General features: G+C 34.3%; 1 protein-coding gene and 1 long non-coding RNA gene across 3 annotated transcripts in view; both read left to right on the top strand.

Annotated features, from left to right (window-relative positions):
* LOC140755653 (monocarboxylate transporter 12) overlaps positions 1–4,807 on the top strand; it is a 53,759-nt gene extending 48,952 nt beyond the window's left edge. For both annotated transcript variants that reach the window (XM_073090953.1, XM_073090954.1), the window contains one exon: positions 1,619–4,807. In XM_073090953.1, the coding sequence (XP_072947054.1) occupies positions 1,619–2,836 (1,218 nt within the window). In that variant the 3' untranslated portion in view covers positions 2,837–4,807. The remainder of the gene's footprint in view (positions 1–1,618) is intronic.
* Positions 4,808–17,168: 12,361 nt separating this feature from the next.
* The window catches only part of LOC140755407 (uncharacterized), a 56,592-nt gene continuing 56,290 nt past the window's right edge, over positions 17,169–17,470 (top strand). The window contains exon 1 of the long non-coding RNA XR_012103773.1: positions 17,169–17,417. This is a non-coding gene — a long non-coding RNA (uncharacterized LOC140755407). The remainder of the gene's footprint in view (positions 17,418–17,470) is intronic.

The following is a 17,470-nucleotide window of genomic DNA, read 5'->3' as shown; positions in this document are numbered from 1 at the left end:
ATTTTTAAATATGTCTATAAAATTTTCGCTGTTAAATTTTAAGTATTATATTTAATATATTCAAATTTATCACGGAGTTATTAGTTATATTTGTGAAATATAAATTAGAAAATATAGAGAATAGTAATTTTAAGGGGTTAATTGATTTTTATAATTTATAAAAATCGTATTATTGTAAAAAATCATTACTTCCAAATGTACCGAATTAATGGTAAATTTTATTTAATATTACATCATAGATTAGTAAAGATACTTCGCCGCCTTGAAATTGAATGAAGCCACAAACGGCTTATTAGTAAGTTCTTTTTTTGAATTCATGACAAATAAAAACATTTTTAGAGAAAATTTACGAATAAATAACTAATACTGCGTAATTTACATGATAAATAAATAATTATTTCAAATATTTTAGGGACATTTTAGCACGGAGACGTGGCAAAACTTTTTTACGCAACTATTTCAACTCTCAAAACTGGGTACATTTTCTTGTTAGGAGTGAATAATCTTTACTAATCTATGTATTACATATAAATAAGAAACATTATAATTTTTGTAGATAAGCGACAGTATACGTTTTTCATACATATTTTTATACTTAGGTGTTTTTCAGGAGATAAATTCATATAACCCCGTTATTAATATTGAATCTTTTCATATTTTTCGGAATTTGACATTTTCTAGGACACAAAAATTTCCAAATGTCAATCTTTGGTTAAACGTTGGATCGATTGAATATAAATAACGAGCGTTTAAGAATCCATTCTAAGATAAATAATTATACTTTGTTTCTAGATATTTATAGTAACTATCCTTCTCCTCCATTTTGTTTTAAGAAGTTTGAAAAAAATATAAAATTAATTTATTCCTTAAATATAATTGAATTATAATGATTGTGAGGCGATCGAATTATCTAATTGTATTTTGTATATAATAAATTGTATTTTTTTAAATTGTTGTATCATTTATCATAACTCATCCACATATTGGATTTTATTATTTTTGGGACATATTTTTAGGCATATTACGTTAAAAGAAATGTAACTAAAATAAGAAATAGATAAATAAAAATATAGTAGGTATATGATACATCTTTCGTACAAAGATATTACATAGTAGGTATATTTCTTTTGAAGGTGGTAGAACCCTCTGTGGTTCGACGGCGGCACCACCGCCACACCTATTTCTGTTATAACAGCAGTGTAGCGCTGCTGTGTTCTGGTTTGAAGGGTGTGGTAAGGGAGTCAAACTTTTCCGAGGCATTCCAGCTTAGTCCTCAGGTGTAGTGGCGCATCCGTGTCCGAGCTCGGATAGGAATCCATTCTGGGGTAATTACAGATGTCCATGGGCGTCAGTCACTTTCCAACAGGTGGACTGCATCCTCGTCTGCTACACCTGTATTTATAAAGCATTGAATAATCCTGTAATAATGACTCTTCAAATTTCTTTCAAATACATTACAGTAACACAGACAAAAACATGTCTACAATTAATTAATTGCTAACACAAGTTACAGTATGATTTTTATACTTGTAAAAATAAAGAATCCGTTTCCTAAAGATTCCTTCGGACACCATAAATATAATAACTTAAAATTAATAAGTGCCACTTTTGTCTACAGTTGGAGCCATTCGCAGAAGAAGACGTGCATGATCTAGACCAGAGTAATCCCAAGTTGGTCCTAACATCAGAGGACAACTCCCCGACCCCCACAGGGGATAAGTACCTCAACGGGTCCCCACCAATCTTCAAAAATCAATCGAATGCAGCTCTGGATGAAAGAAGTCCAAATAGGTTAGAATTTGCAAGATCAGCAAGCGCTGTTATGGCAAGAAATGCTGATGAAGGACGTATTAGAAAGATCTCTACTCCAGCGTCGTCGAAGCACGGTTTACAACACATTTCTAGCAAGAGCCACTGGCCCAGCAACCCGTCTCTACTCGAGTCAGTTCCAGAAGGGAAAACAAGTCGTGTGAACTCCCAAGAAGCGTTCGGGAAGAAGCTCCTAGTGCCAAAAACGCCAAAACGTAGTCCCTCGACATCAAGTTTTCAGTACATGTCGACACCCTTCCACGGATCGACGCTGTCCGCGTTTGAGAAGCCAAGCGAATTCACATCGCAATTCAGTCTGAAGTCGGTAACAGATAGTTTAGCGCCGATCAGCTATTGCTGTGGTTGTAAGAAAGAAGATGACGCGAAGAAGGAGCCAAGCAAGTACTTCGACGTGCAACTACTAAAAGATCCGATTTATTTAGTGATATTAATATCGAATTGTACGTGTGCGATTTCGTACACAAACTTCATAATTCTAGTGCCGGCGTACGCTCAGGAATGCGGTTTTGATAGTACATTAGGCGCCTACCTCCTCTCTATAATATCTGCGTTGGATTTAGTTGGGAGGATCGGTGGTTCAGCGCTATCAGATATTGTAACAACGCCGAAGCGATACTTCTTTATAACCGGTTTACTTTTATCAGGGATTAGTTTGGCGCTCTTGCCGTCAGTTTCGAGTTATTTGGGAGTCAGTGCGTTCTGTTCTGTGTTCGGACTGGCATCAGGTATAAATGTCGGTGTGTGTGCCTTGGTTATGACAGAGATGTTGGGTGCCGAACGTCTAATGTCCTCGTACGGGATAAGTTTGTTCATGAACGGGATTTTGCAGCTTATAGGGCCGCCGATTTGCGGCGCGTGGTACGAGTACACGAATTCCTACAAGTCTTTAATAGTGACATTAGGTTTTATTCTGATGATGGGCGCGTCGCTATGGTGTTTTGTCCCGCTCATACACAGGCGGAGGAAAAGAGCGGAGAATATGAAGGAAGTGGACGTGAAGGCGTGATTCGTTTAGGTAGGTTGAATCGATTCGGAATCGATTTGTCGTTGGGTCCAGTAACATTTAAGATTAAGAGATGTTAGAATGTTTTATATTAATGCATTGCCCTACCGGTCTCTTATTTTTTCTACAAAGTAGAGTAGTTCGCTATTTTTTCATATTGCTGGTGAATTGTGAATTGTGAAGTATAGTCCGCGCCAAACTGCTAGTCCGCTCTGAAGTTATTGCGAGCAGGTGTAGTCATACAATTTGCTATGGCGACGCGATTCATTTCTATATTCAGAGCGGACTAGCAGTTTTACGCGGACTATATCTCCCCAGTTGTGGGAGATCCGTACCCAGCAGTGGGGCATAAAAAAGCTAATCAATTCGAGTACTGTCAAAAGTTAGCTTTGAAGTGTGTTCATCATGACCAGTATAACTTGAGCTGCCGCAAAGGATTTAAATATGATTGCTCTAAATTGTTAGAAATGCTTGTAACGCGACCAATTTAACTAGACCCCTGAGTTTTATGATGGATAGTGACGTCATATTTATACACCAGTGCTATACAAAAAGAAACAATTGTAACAAAATAGATTTTTGAAATGTTGTAAATAATTATTTTAATTTTGGAGATTGTTAATAATTAATTGTTAATAATAAATAATTGTTAATAATGTTATTTTATCTTTTTCTCGTATGTTGTCATCAGTAAAAAACAATTTCAGTTGTAACACAAATATTTGCCTTTTAAAAGACATTTCCGATATTTTTTTTAATTTAACAGTTTTTATTATTAACTAATTTGCTACCGGTGGAAAGCATAAAGGTCCGTTCACACACACCGGCTCGGAGAGCATCGGCTCGCATTTTTCTTTTCATACAGACCGGATGGTATACGCTTTGAATTGACCGGAGCGGAGCCGCCAACTATTTCACATAGACCGGCTGGTAAAGATCAGAGCCGGTCGGCTTCTCTTATTATTTCACACGAAGCGCGTTCAAGCATTCTTAGTGACAAAAGAAGTGCTCATGCAAAAATAAACCGTAATACAATTAGGTACTCAAAACTCTGTTTCCAACGTGATAAAAATCTGCTCTCCTCTCCGAGCCGATCTGTGTGAACGGACCCTAAAGCGAAATGTTAGAAAAGGCGTCGTATAGCCAGGTGTCATGTTAAATTGGTCATATAATTATGGTATAGAGCGTAAATACAATAATATAAGCAATAAGTAGACAACGCAAAATTCGCTTTAAATTTACAATTTTTTAAACTATTTTTGTAATTTTCGAGTCCAGTGAATGAATTTAAAGATTTCCTTTTTTATTTTTTTAATTTTAATAATAATAGTTCTGTAAAACCACCATTTTTATTTGCTTTCAGTATTAAATATTGAACAAACCTATTATATCTCCACTTCAATTTTCATTTTTAAGAAAATAAATTATAGAATTTCTACGTTATAATCTCTTGCTGTATTTAATAATCTGTTCGAATCATTCATTCTTTACATCTATCCATCACTACTAATTTCGTTCATTCTCTTTTATAAAAAAATGTAATTTCAAATAATTCGATTAATATTATTGCGTGCATAAGTCAATGGGTTCTTGTATAGGTCCTTTGTCATTTAAATATCCCAGTAAAAAAAATACGAGTACGAGTATATAAATACCCTACTCGGGTGTATTTGGCATTCGTCATGATACTCGTTCGCAAGATGTAAGTTTTTCAACGCAAATAAAAGTATTAGCGTGCTCTGCGTCCACATATTCGTAATTGTTAGGCAGATTATTCGGCGTATTGTTCGCGAATTAATGTTATTTATTGCATTATATATCTTTATTCTCGCATTGTGGAAGCCCCAAGTACTGCATTCTACTTATTTTTACTACGATTTAAGTTATATTTCCATTAATCATAAATAATGAAAGGTGTCAAATTTTCTATTTTATTATCTATATTTTATAACTTTCAATATATTTTCTGTATTGTCGGTACCACTTAATATCAGTTTTGATTGAAAATATCAAAAACATTGTAGGAATATTGTTCTTTTATTCCCCTAAAGTAGTTCCATTCCATTTCGTAACTATATTTTTATAAATAAATTATATTTCAATGTAACGCGGCCAGTAATAATTATTAAATGCCAAAAAATGTACCACTTTCGAATATTTTTATAATCGTCATTAAGTTTTTACTTAAAAAATTGTTTAACGTATCTTAAATTATATTTGTTCATTTTACATCGATTACTGAATAAATTATGTGCCACTTTTCCATAAATTAGTAAAGATTACTCACTCCTAACTAGAAAATGTACCCAGTTTTGAGAATTGAAATAGTTGCGTAAAAAAGTTTTGCCACGTCTCCGTGCTAAAATATTTGAAATAATTATTTATTTATTATGTAAATTCATGTAAATTACGCAGTATTAGTTATTTATTCGTAAATTTTCTCTAAAAATGTTTTTATTTGTCAAGAATTCAAAAAAAGAACTTACGATAATAAGTTATTTGTGGCTTCATTCAATGTCAAGGCAGCGAAGTATCTTTACTAATCTATGCACTTTTCATACATTTTTAGAATTTGATACAGGAATCTTTTAAATTTTGACATATTAAACCATAGATTAGTAAAGATACTTCGCCGCCTTGAAAATGAAGCCACAAATGGCTTATTATCGTAATTTCTTTTTTTGAGTTCTTGACAAATAATAACATTTTTAGAGGAAATTAACGAATAAATAACTAATACTGCGTAATTTACATGAATTTACATAATAAATAAATAATTATTTCAAATATTTTAGGGATATTTTAGCACGGAGACGTGGCAAAACTTTTTTACGCAAGTATTTCAATTCTCAAAACTGGGCACATTTTCTAGTTAGGAGTGAGTAATCTTTACTAATCTATGTATTAAACATTAAATAAATAATCTACATTTAAATAGTCAAATACGCTCCACTTAACGGTCGGAGCGATAAAATGAAACGTCACCACCGTCGTATCTGTTGATCAGTGGAATGCTCAGTGATATAAAACAATATTTTATTATCTTTCTTTTTATTTTACAGGACATTTCGAATATAGATTTAGGTCAAGATATATTTTTCTTTCATAATTATATTTTTATATTGTAGTAATTAATTCCTTAAGTTTCTTTGATTTCATGTTAATTTCCATAATTATTTCTTCTTAATTATGTAATTATAATATATGTAAATTCGTCCAAAATGGCGACCGTGTCTTATTTACACATTTATTGTAGGACGAGGGGGAAGTAAATGGATTTTTATTTGCCGCCATTTTGGATTTAAATATGATTTATTTGTAAGTGCCTCTGTAGGTCTATACAAATTAAATATATTTAATTTAACATAAAATTAAGTAATAATTTTATTATAATGTACTTTTACCTGTCACAAAATAATGTATCTGTGTCACTCATAGATTAGTGTCACTACCATTTATTTAAATAAATTTGATTTGTATGTAATTTTAAAATGAATTTATGTATGTACTTATATGGGCGTAGAAGCTTAAAAATATATTTTAGCAATTCGAGCAGCTCATGGGATAAAATATTTAAATAATAAATAAAAACATTTTTATTCGGCAGCCATTTTTAAAAAAACAACATTTGTTTTAAAACAAATGTTGTTTTTTTAGTAGAATTGTCATTTTAGTACAATAATTTTCAAAATATATTGCTTCACTTAAATAAGGATGGAAGGGTGAAGAAGGAAGTTTGTAGTTATTAATACGCTTTTATTTTTATAAATATGAGTAAACATTTACCTAAATCTAATTTGAAAGCCTCATAGAAAAATATTTATAACTTGTTTTAAAAATGAATTCGTATTCTACTAGTGTGAATATATTGGAGGTACCTCTCGCTCATTTAATATAATGTGTGAGCGAGACACATATAAACACATCTTCGTGGAATTTATTTTTTAAAACAAGTTATACGAACATAACTATTATAATATTGTTCATAATTATTAATTGTGTTATTATAAAATCTAGCAAGTATTAAGTTAATAGATCAAATACAAAATAATTATAATAATTGTATAAATATAAACAAAAATAGAATGAATTTTATAAACGTGTTCCACTTAACAAAATGCATGAAATGCACTTTCGCCGTTCCACTTAACACATTCGTTGTTCTCATTGAAACGTCTAAAAATGGAGCGAAATCACTTAATATTATGTCAATTGGAGTAACTGCCGTTTGACCAAAAGCTACTTGCCTTAATATTCTTAATTTATTCCGCGTTAGTTATTAATGTATTTTTTATCTTTTGTCAACTATACTAGACGATTTTTTACTTATTTTTATTTTATTTTTCAATATATTACTAACTTATTAACAACTAAGTGAATCGTGGGTGTAATTTTCCATTTACGAATCAATGTCCAAAGAGAATATTAACGGCAAATGCATAGATTAGTAAAGATACTTCGCCGCCTTGAAATTGAATGAAGCCACAAACGGCTTATAATACATAGTAAGTTCTTTTTTTGAATTCTTGACAAATAAAAACATTTTTAGAAAAAAAAATACGAATAAATAACTAATACTGCGTAATTTACATAATAAATAAATAATTATTTCAAATATTTTAGGGACATTTTAGCACGGAGACGTGGCAAAACTTTTTTACGCAACTATTTAAATTCTCAAAACTGGGTACATTTTCTTGTTAGGAGTGAGTAATCTTTACTTACCGTGGCGACGTCGCCACGCTATACGATGGTATGTATATACAGTCTATATGCAGTAGTGTGTACGGTGTGGCGACGCGTCGCCATGCGCAATCGAATTCAATAAATAGTCATCGTTATCTGGAAAAAAATCGTAATATTTTATTTTATCATTATGACATATTTAGTTCCTATCACAATATGTTCTTTTCTGCATATTACTTTTACAAAATAATGTCGATGTTTCACATTTGCCAGGCGTCCCGTGACGGCTCACATTTTTTTCATTGATTTTTTGATTAATTACCCGATTACGGCTCATTGAGAAATGATGTATTGAAAAAAAAAAATAGAAACGTATGCTGTAATAAAAAAACGCATTTTTATTTACGCCTCTGTGGTTTAAAGCCCGAGACGCGAATTCACTCGTTGGTGTAGTCCACGCCAAACTGCTAGTTCGCTCTGAAGTTGTTGCGAGCAGGTGTAGTAATACAATTTGCTATGGCGACGCGATTCATTTCTACATTCAGAGCGGACTAGTAGTTTCCCGCGGACTATACAGCACATACTCAATCCATGTGCATATGTATTAGCATGCTTGCATGTAGAACGCGTGCGAGCGTGACACGCGCGTCGTAAGGATTTTATGACTAAGTAAGAAACTCGAATCGTATACAACTGTGCTACATCGGGCAGTTTTAGGCAGAAAGAATGTACTAAAGATACAATATTTATTTAAACTCGAATTCTCTTCCACTTTATTATAAAGTTATGGTTTTAGGAATATTGTGTAAAATACTGTTATTGATTATATAGTCCGCGCCAAACTGCTAATTCGCTCTGAAGTTGTTGCGAGCAGGTGTAGTCATACAATTTGCTATGGCGACGCGATTCATTTCTATATTCAGAGCGGACTATCAGTTTCCCGCGGACTATAACTAATTAATTGTTTATTTGTTATTGCAAGATTGACTATAAAGACCCGATAGGTGTCGCTGCTGTAGAGATCTATTTTTGTGGTCATTGCTTCTGAATTATATAAAAAAGGAAAAAATAATCAAACTAAAATCTAACTCTGCGGAAACTGTAAAAAAATATTAAATAATGTGTCTTATTTAAGTTACTTTCTTTTTATAAGTTCCAAGTATTTTAATGTTACCAAAATTATTTTATTCTTAATTCATTATTGTATAGGCCGCGTCAAACTTCTAGTCCGCTCTGAAGTTGTTGCGTGCAGGTTTAATTGGCATATACTCCGTATCTGCAATTTGCTATGCGACGCGACTCGTTTCTATATTCTGAGCGGACTAGCAGTTTTACGCGGACTATATCTAGCTAATACTTACGATAATATGTTAACCATTACTTTATTTAGTTTTAATTAAGTAATTGTTATTCGCAATTATAATTACAAATAAGTTTGTGATAAATGCATTATCATTTTTACTGTATGTATTGTTTATGCAATAAATTTTTAACTGCACAATAATGTATTTATTTTTGAACGAAGTCCGATTGTGTCAGGCATGGGAATGGTACCGCTTTGCGTTAGAGGCCCATGTGCAATATTATTGAGCGATTAGGGTTAGTATTTTAAATTGCGCAAAGATTAACGAGAGTTTGTGCGAGTTTAATTTTTATTGCACCACATTTTTTTGTATCGTGTAGGGTCGGTATTGCGCAATATTTTGATGTGAAACATCTATAGCCGCACGTAAAACCGATTTCTGGCGTGGCGACGCATGCCGTGCACGCTATACGATGGTATATATATACAGTCTATATGCAGTAGTGTGTACGGTGTGCGCAAAAATCGTACTATTTTATTTTATCATTATGACATATTTAGTTCCTATCACAATATGTTCTTTTCTGCATATTACTTTTACAAAATAATGTCGATGTTTCACATCTGCCAGGCGTCCCGTGACGGCTCACATTGTTTTTTACTTAAATCAAATCAAATATATTTTTTTATTAAAATAGGTTCTTTAAGCACTTTTTGAATGTTAATACAACTACCACCACTTCACAAGGTGTTTCGTTATGGAGATAACTATTCTCAATCAATACTATCCGCCGACTGAACACGAAATCATTGCGCAGTTCGTATTATTGTGCAATATAATTGCTCGTTTCGAGTTAAAGCGCCTTTTATCTTCTTGTACAATAAAAAGTATTGAACAATATTATGTAGTTACTAGCTGACCCGGCAAACGTTGTGTTGCCATATAAATAACAAAATGTTAAGGGTGAACAACCCTTATAACTTGGGGTATGAAAAATAGATAGTAGCCGATTCTCAGACCTACTGAATATGCATATAAATTTGGTGAAAATCGGTAAAGCCGTTTTAGAGGAGTACGGTAACTAACACTGTGACACCAGAATTTTATATATAATATATAGAAGTTCCAGGGGCAGTAATGCCTGATCTATATACTCGCAAAGAATTTGTCACGTAACTCTCATTTATGAGGTATGTATATAAACAACGCGCAAAGAATCTACAGTACAGAATCCACTTGAGTATTTGCAACACCAGAGGAGTCGCTAATGACCCCCCAGATAGCAATAGATATTCCTACCTGAGGTCGGCCACAGATGCGCCGCTACCCCTGAGGACTAAGCTGGAACGCCTCGGATAAGTCTGTCTCCCTTACCACACTTCAAACACACACAGCAGCGCCTAACACTGCTGTTATTAGGCAGGCGGCTGTGAAGGAGAGCTCTTTTTGCACCCCTCTTGAAGAGTCCCATGTCATAGCGCTCAGGGAGGAAGTTCATTCCACATTTTGCACGTACGCAGTAAAAAGACTGCTTTTTTGTCTGGCTTTCGAACTGGATAGTACAGCAATAGACATGTGAACTTTACAAAGTATATATAACGGTGTCCCCTATGGCTAATGAAGTTGTAGCGTCTTCCCGCTACTCGACAAGAGATGGCGCCACGAGTATTCTGAATCGCGCTATCGAAGTTTTCTAAATATCCCGCATATATACAAGTTCCGAACTGACTGTCGGAGCACGGCCGCTCTCCCGACATGATCACCTAGCCCGGCGGGAGATCTCATCTTACCAAAAAGTCAATTGTGAGGATACACGAAAACAAACAACAAATTATTTCAAAAAGTATATATTCCATAGTAAATTGATCACAAGATTAGATATGCTTAATATAACGTGTATTGTATAATAGCTGATTTGCGTAAAAATAATCATCACATTAACTTAAAAATAGCTTAAATTCACACTTTTTGAATTAAAATGACCAACTCAATACAAAATAAGTGCAAAATGCAAAAAGATCAGACTCCTACCTAACGTCGGCCACTTGTACGCCGCTACCCCTGAGGACTAAGCTGGAACGCCTCGGATAAATATGTCTCTTACCACACTTCAAACCAGAACACAGCAGCGCTACACTGCTGTTATTAGAAATAGGTGTGGCGGTGGTGCCGCCGTCGAACCACAGGGTTCTACCATATTTACACTTTGAGTTCCATCACTTTAATTCTAAAAATGCAATTAATTTTATAATTTGCTTTAAAAATTTATAATAAGTTTCAAATTTCGCTAATAAATACAAATATATTAAATTTAAGACTAATTTATATAAGAATCAGATTTCAAAGAGATCTTTTGATATAATCGAATAAAACGCTAATTTTCAAAATTTTGAAAAATTTCCCTCCCGTTTCATTTCTTTTAGGGTATTGCAGTCAAACGAAAAATCCTTTAAAACTCACTTACATATGTGTACTTGTAAGATTTTTAAACCAAAATTATGAAATAAAATTGTAAATTTGTAACAAAAAAATGATCATTCTTTCTACCCTTTTAAATCCTTGGCGACAAAATTATTTTTCATTATTTTCAATTTCGTATTTTTTCTAATTTTTTTTTATCAAAAAATCCACAAGCGTTTTCAGATCATTATAACAGCTTGACATAGACTATGTAATCAAATAGACTCCAAGTCGAGACACTTTCTAAAACAACATTAGTGAGATAGATCTTATATGACAAATTCACATATTGAAAATAAAAACCAAAGAAGTGTAACTTCTTACATGCGTATAAATGCGTACGCTTTTTTAAATTTGAACACAAATTCAAAAACTTACCTACCTTAGCTTACTTAGCTACCAAAATGGTCCCAATTTTAAATTTTGGGGTTACATGGGGTTGGTTTAATTCATTCATTTACTTACTTAAATCATTCATTTTTATAAAATTGTCAAAAATACAATTCTATAAAAGACGCTTCCTACACTCACAGCCCCACACTAGGATACCCTGTGTCGTGGGTGCCACACAAAGACGACACAAACACCCAGACCCAGAAACCTAAATTCATCATTAAGGTATAAGTCTGGCCGGGGATCGAACCCGGGACCCTTTGCGCAGACCGGTATGGTGACCGCTCCGCCACGCGGGTCGTCATAAAAGTCCAATTTTCATATCGGGATCATCCTAAGTGGTCAATTTTGGAACAGCCTGTACAAAAGGTCTACTAGATGGGACAATGTGACCTACGATGTCCCAGCCCTTCGCAGGACCACATATATAACAAAACACACGACAATTACATTTTAGTAGCATCTTATTAATTAAAGTACGTTATAATCACTTCTTTCACAATGTCAGCGAAAAATATATTTAACTAGCTAACCCGGCAAAGTTTGTACCACCTCAAAATGTATTTATCAAATATATTTCATGTAAAATATAGCCTATGTTACTCGTGGATAATGTAGCTTTCTAATGGTGAAAGAATTTTTAAAATCGGTCCAGTAGTTTTTGAGCCTATTCATTACAACCAAACAAACAAAGTTTTCCTCTTTATAATATTAGTGTAGATTATGTTTACACGTTCGCCAAAATTCGGCAAACAATTACAAATACATGTGAATAGAGCATTCGTCTGGGTTCGTATAGTGCGATTGCTTGTAATCGATCCAATGGCGTGTCAATCATTAAAATTTGTTATTAATACTCTATCCAAATTTTACCTATCACGGATCAATATTTGACTTTTTTCTTTTATTTTTTGTTTAGTCTGAAAATATATATTCTCTTCATTTTTTAGCATGAAGTATTTGTGTATGCATAATGCTTGCATATGCGAGCGACAGTCGCTTAAACAATAGTTGCTTGAGCGACAAAATGTCGCTCTGTCCGTCTGTCTAACATTGTAAAAGAAATGACTTACATATTAATATAAAAATATTTGTTACAATAAATTATTAATAAAATCACAAAAGATTGCTTTCATTTTCTCATTAGTCTTATTATTATTAAAATTACAAAATTTTGACACTAGATTTACGAAGCAACACTTCTTTGGGGCATTTTGGAAAAAATGACTGATTTTTTACAATATCAACAAGTGAAATAATTTAAAATACTTCATTTTTTATATTTATATTACACACGATATGTATCAATAATTTCTGTAATATTTTTTGTTTTTTTTAATACACCTAAGAAGTATATCTTCTTACGCTTTTTTTTTATAAAAAAATAGTCACAAATTTTCAAAAATTCTTGTTATAAGAATAAAGCCTTGCATTACTTCAGTCAGATTTTACTAGAAAACTCATTTTTGACTTTACACAACTTGAATATTATTTATAGTCCGCGCCAAACCGCTAGTCCGCTCTGAAGCTCGCGAGCAGGTGTAGTCACACAATTTGCTATGGCGACGCGATTCATTTCTATATTCAGAGCGGATTAGCTTCGCGCGCACTATACTAGCTTTTACCCCCTACGCTCGCAATCTGAGATTATCTATCCCTCGGGAACGGTAATTCGAGATAAAACCTACCCTATATCTTTTTTATCCCTCCTGACAACGTGTGTACAAAATTCCATGACAATCGGTTATGTAGTAAGGCGTGAAAGTCTAACAAACAAACAAACATTCGTATTTACATTATTAGTTAGGATTTCGAAAAAGAAGTGTAACTTCATTCATGCGTACATACAAACATACAAACACTTTTTATTGTATATACATAAAAAACTATATAATATGTATATTAATACATACATATGAGGCTGTTAGAACCAGAATCCACTTTTCTACACTCACAGCCCCACACTAGGATTCCCTGTGTCGTGGGTGCCATGGACACACACATAGACAAATACACAAACACCCAGACCCAGAAACAGAAATCTAAATTCATCATTTAGATATTTGTCTGACCGGGGATCGAACCCGGGACCCTTTGCGCGTCAGACCGGTATGGTGACCGCTCCGCCACGCGGGTCGTCAGAATAGCCTAACTACAAAAACGATTTACAATACGGACAAAAGTAAATGTGTTCAGTCCGCTCTGAAGAAATGAAATGAAATATATTTATTTTGTATAGGCCAATGGGGGCACTTACAAATTGTCAGTTACAATATTTTCTTGAACTACTACCGGATCGGAACGCGAGCTCAACTGAGAAGATCCGGTAAGAAACTGTGGGTTTGTCTCTTTTTTATAACAATTATTCTCTTTTTTTTTAAATGCCATCATTTTTTACATATCCTTACTAATATTATAAATCCGAAAGTAACTCTGTCTGTCTGTCTATCTGTCTGTCTGGTTGTCTCTTCTTCACGCCTAAACCACTGAAGCGATTTTAATGAAATTTTGTACAAAGATAGTCTGAGACCCGAGAAAGGACATAGGATAGTTTTTATCCCTGAAATCCCACGGGAACTAGGGATGGCGATCTAAGATCGATTAATCGGAGAATCGATCTTTGGGACCCAAACAATCGATAGTAATCGATATTAGTAAGGATTGAATCGTAAACTATGCATTTGATCAAGTGATGATCTTTAGCAAAGTTGTTGTCCATGAGCCCACGAAGGTTTCAGAGTTGGTACGACCAATTTTCGCCAGATGGCGCCACTGTCATTCCAATGAAGGTACGAATTTTCAGTTGTATGTATGTTAGTATGTCATATTATTTTCTTTTAAACGCGGGCGAAGCCTCGGGCAAAAACTTGTAATTAATAAAACATTAGCTCCAGTATCTTGCTTTACATTTATCTAAAAAAAGTTTGTTCAGCAAGATACGCTACACTTGCTGCTACAAGTAGTTGCGAGCAGGTGTAGTCATACAATTTGCTATGGCGACGCGATTCATTTCTATATTCAGAGCGGACTAGCAGTCTTACGCGGACTATACAACATTATTAATTACGAAAATACAGATAGGTTAAAAATCATTAAAATGCAGTTAGGCCTCTGGTTCTTACATCCTCATATCGATACTTTAATTCGCAAATCAGCCAACTCCACTTTTTTTCAAAATGTTTTTTTTTTTTTTAATTTATTTTGATTTCTTTCAACGCCTTTTATTATCAAAATAAATAAAAAAAATGTGAGCCGTAACGGGACGCCTGGCAGATGTGAAACATCGACATTATTTTGTAGAAGTAATATGCAGAAAAGAACATATTGTGATAGGAACTAAATATGTCATAATGATAAAATAAAATATTACGATTTTTTTCCAGATAACGATGACTATTTATTGAATTCGATTGCGCATGGCGACGCGTCGCCACATCGTACACACTGCTGCATATAGACTGTATATATATACCATCGTATAGCGTCGCCACTGCATACGTCGCCACGCCAGAAATCGGTTTTACGTGCGGCTATAGATGTTTCACATCAAAAAACATTTTGAAAAAAAGTGGAGTTGGCTGATTTGCGAATTAAGGTATCGATATCTAAAATAGTATGTAAAATAATTTCCAAAAATAATTGCAGAAAATTAATGTATAAAAACAAGTGTATATTATTATTATTAAAACAACCTTTCATTATTATTATTAAAATAAACGTGGAACTAGTAATAAAATAGACTGCAAATAAAGCGTCCACACGCTCGCCAAATATCGACAAACAGCTGCAAATTTATACGTATGGACAGAGCGTTCGACATGGTTTGTGCATGCTTGCGAGCGCTTGTTGCCGATGCAACAGTGTCGATCGATAAGTCTCGTTATTAATATTCAATCTATCCTGATTTTACCTACCAAGGATCCAAATTTGACATTTTCTGTCAAATAAAAATATTAAGGAAATGTATAACATTTTTTTTATTTTATTATATTCATATTTACATAATGACAATCAAAAAATTTGTTGCCTGGAGACTAAATATGTAACATTTTATATTATTATATTTTTTCTATTCTAAAAATATAGTCACTTTCTGGTATGAAGTTATTGTCAAATATCGATCGTTGGTAGTCAAAACATTGGATAGATCGATTATGAATAACGGATCAATCTATAAAATAATCCTTAACTTTCCTATAGTGATTATGTTTTAATTTCGGCCATAAAGCTCAAACTACTGTATAGAAAAGTGTATCAAAAATGTTTATAAAATTCTTTAAATCATTCATTTTTTTATTCTAGTATATTTTTAATTTAAATTCACTGAATTATTCATAATCAGATCATTTCTGACCCACTGCTGGGCACGGGTCTCCTCTCAGAGTGAGAAGGATTAGGCCATAGTCCACCGCGCTGGACAAGTGCGTATTGATAGACTTCACATACCTTTGAGATTTTCTTTATAATATAGGAGTAGCAGATGACCATGCAGTCCACCTGATGGTAAGTGGCTATTGCGGTATGGACATCTGTAATCAACCCCAGATAAGATTAGATTTTACTTGAGTTCGGCCACAGATGCGCCGCTCCCCCTGAGGACTAAGCTGGTACGCCTCGGACAAGTATGTCTCCCTTACCACACTTCAAACCAGAACACAGCAGCGCTACACTGCTGATATAACAGAAATAGGTGTGACATAGATGTGGTAAGGGCATACTTCTCCGAGGCATTCCAGCTTAGTCCTCAGGGATAACGAATCTGTGGCTGTTCTCAGATAGGAATCTAATCTGGGGTTGATTACTGATGTCCATACACCAGTGACTTACATATGAACTGCATGCTCGTCTGCTACTCCTATATTATATAAATGTCAATCTTTCGAACATGATCTTTCGATAGACTGATTATTAATAATGGGCATTAGTCCGTAAAGGTAGCAACAGATCTATGGCCGTAAGTAGTCTTAAGTAAGACTATGTTATATGGGGTTGATTACAGATGTCCATACCGCAGTAGCTTACCACCAGGTGGACTGCATGCTCGTCTGCTACTCCTATATAACAAACAATCTCAAAGGTATGTGAAGTCTACCAATACGCACTTGGCCAGCGCGGTGGACTATGGCCTAATCCTTCTCATTCTGAGAGGAGACCCGTGCCCAGTACCCTTACCATGAGTTTTTACGTTTCGACAAATATGACTCTTTTGGTATTTATTACGTATTTGCGTACAATTTCCAATCAGCGCCCCTAGCGGATTGGATCAGAACTTGGAAATTGTATGGGCCAATACAACAATAAACAAATACCAAAACAGTAATATTTAACGATAAATAATATTAATAATGTAACAGTATTGGCCGACAGCCAGGACCGAGCTATTGGCTAAGTCACCTCTCACTTGAGCACTCTGTACACTCAACCAGGCGCATGAACAACTTGACGTATTTTCATGTAACTTGAGTGAATTCGCAATAGTTGTGCTTCATATAATATATTTTTTTTTTATAATATAAGAATAGCAGACGAGCATGCAGTCCACCTGATGTGGCTACTGCCGCCCATGGACATCTGTAATCAACCCCAGATAGGATTAGATATTCCTACCTGAGGTCGGCCACAGATGCGCCGCTACCCCTGAGGACTAAGCTGGAACGCCTCGGAAAAGTCTGTCTCCCTTACCACACCCTTCAAACCAGAACACAGCAGCGCCTAACACTGCTGTTATTAGGTAGAAATAGGTGTGGCGGTGGTGCCGCCGGAGTCGAACCACAAAGGGTTCTACCACCTTTAA

Source organism: Epargyreus clarus, unplaced genomic scaffold (genome assembly GCF_041222505.1).
Source record: "Epargyreus clarus isolate Ecla_fem2 unplaced genomic scaffold, WU_Ecla_fem_2.2 ptg000033l, whole genome shotgun sequence".
Classification (NCBI taxonomy): domain Eukaryota; kingdom Metazoa; phylum Arthropoda; class Insecta; order Lepidoptera; family Hesperiidae; genus Epargyreus; species Epargyreus clarus.
Note: the sequence above shows the minus strand (reverse complement) of the source record. Positions and strands in the feature narration are given on the sequence as shown.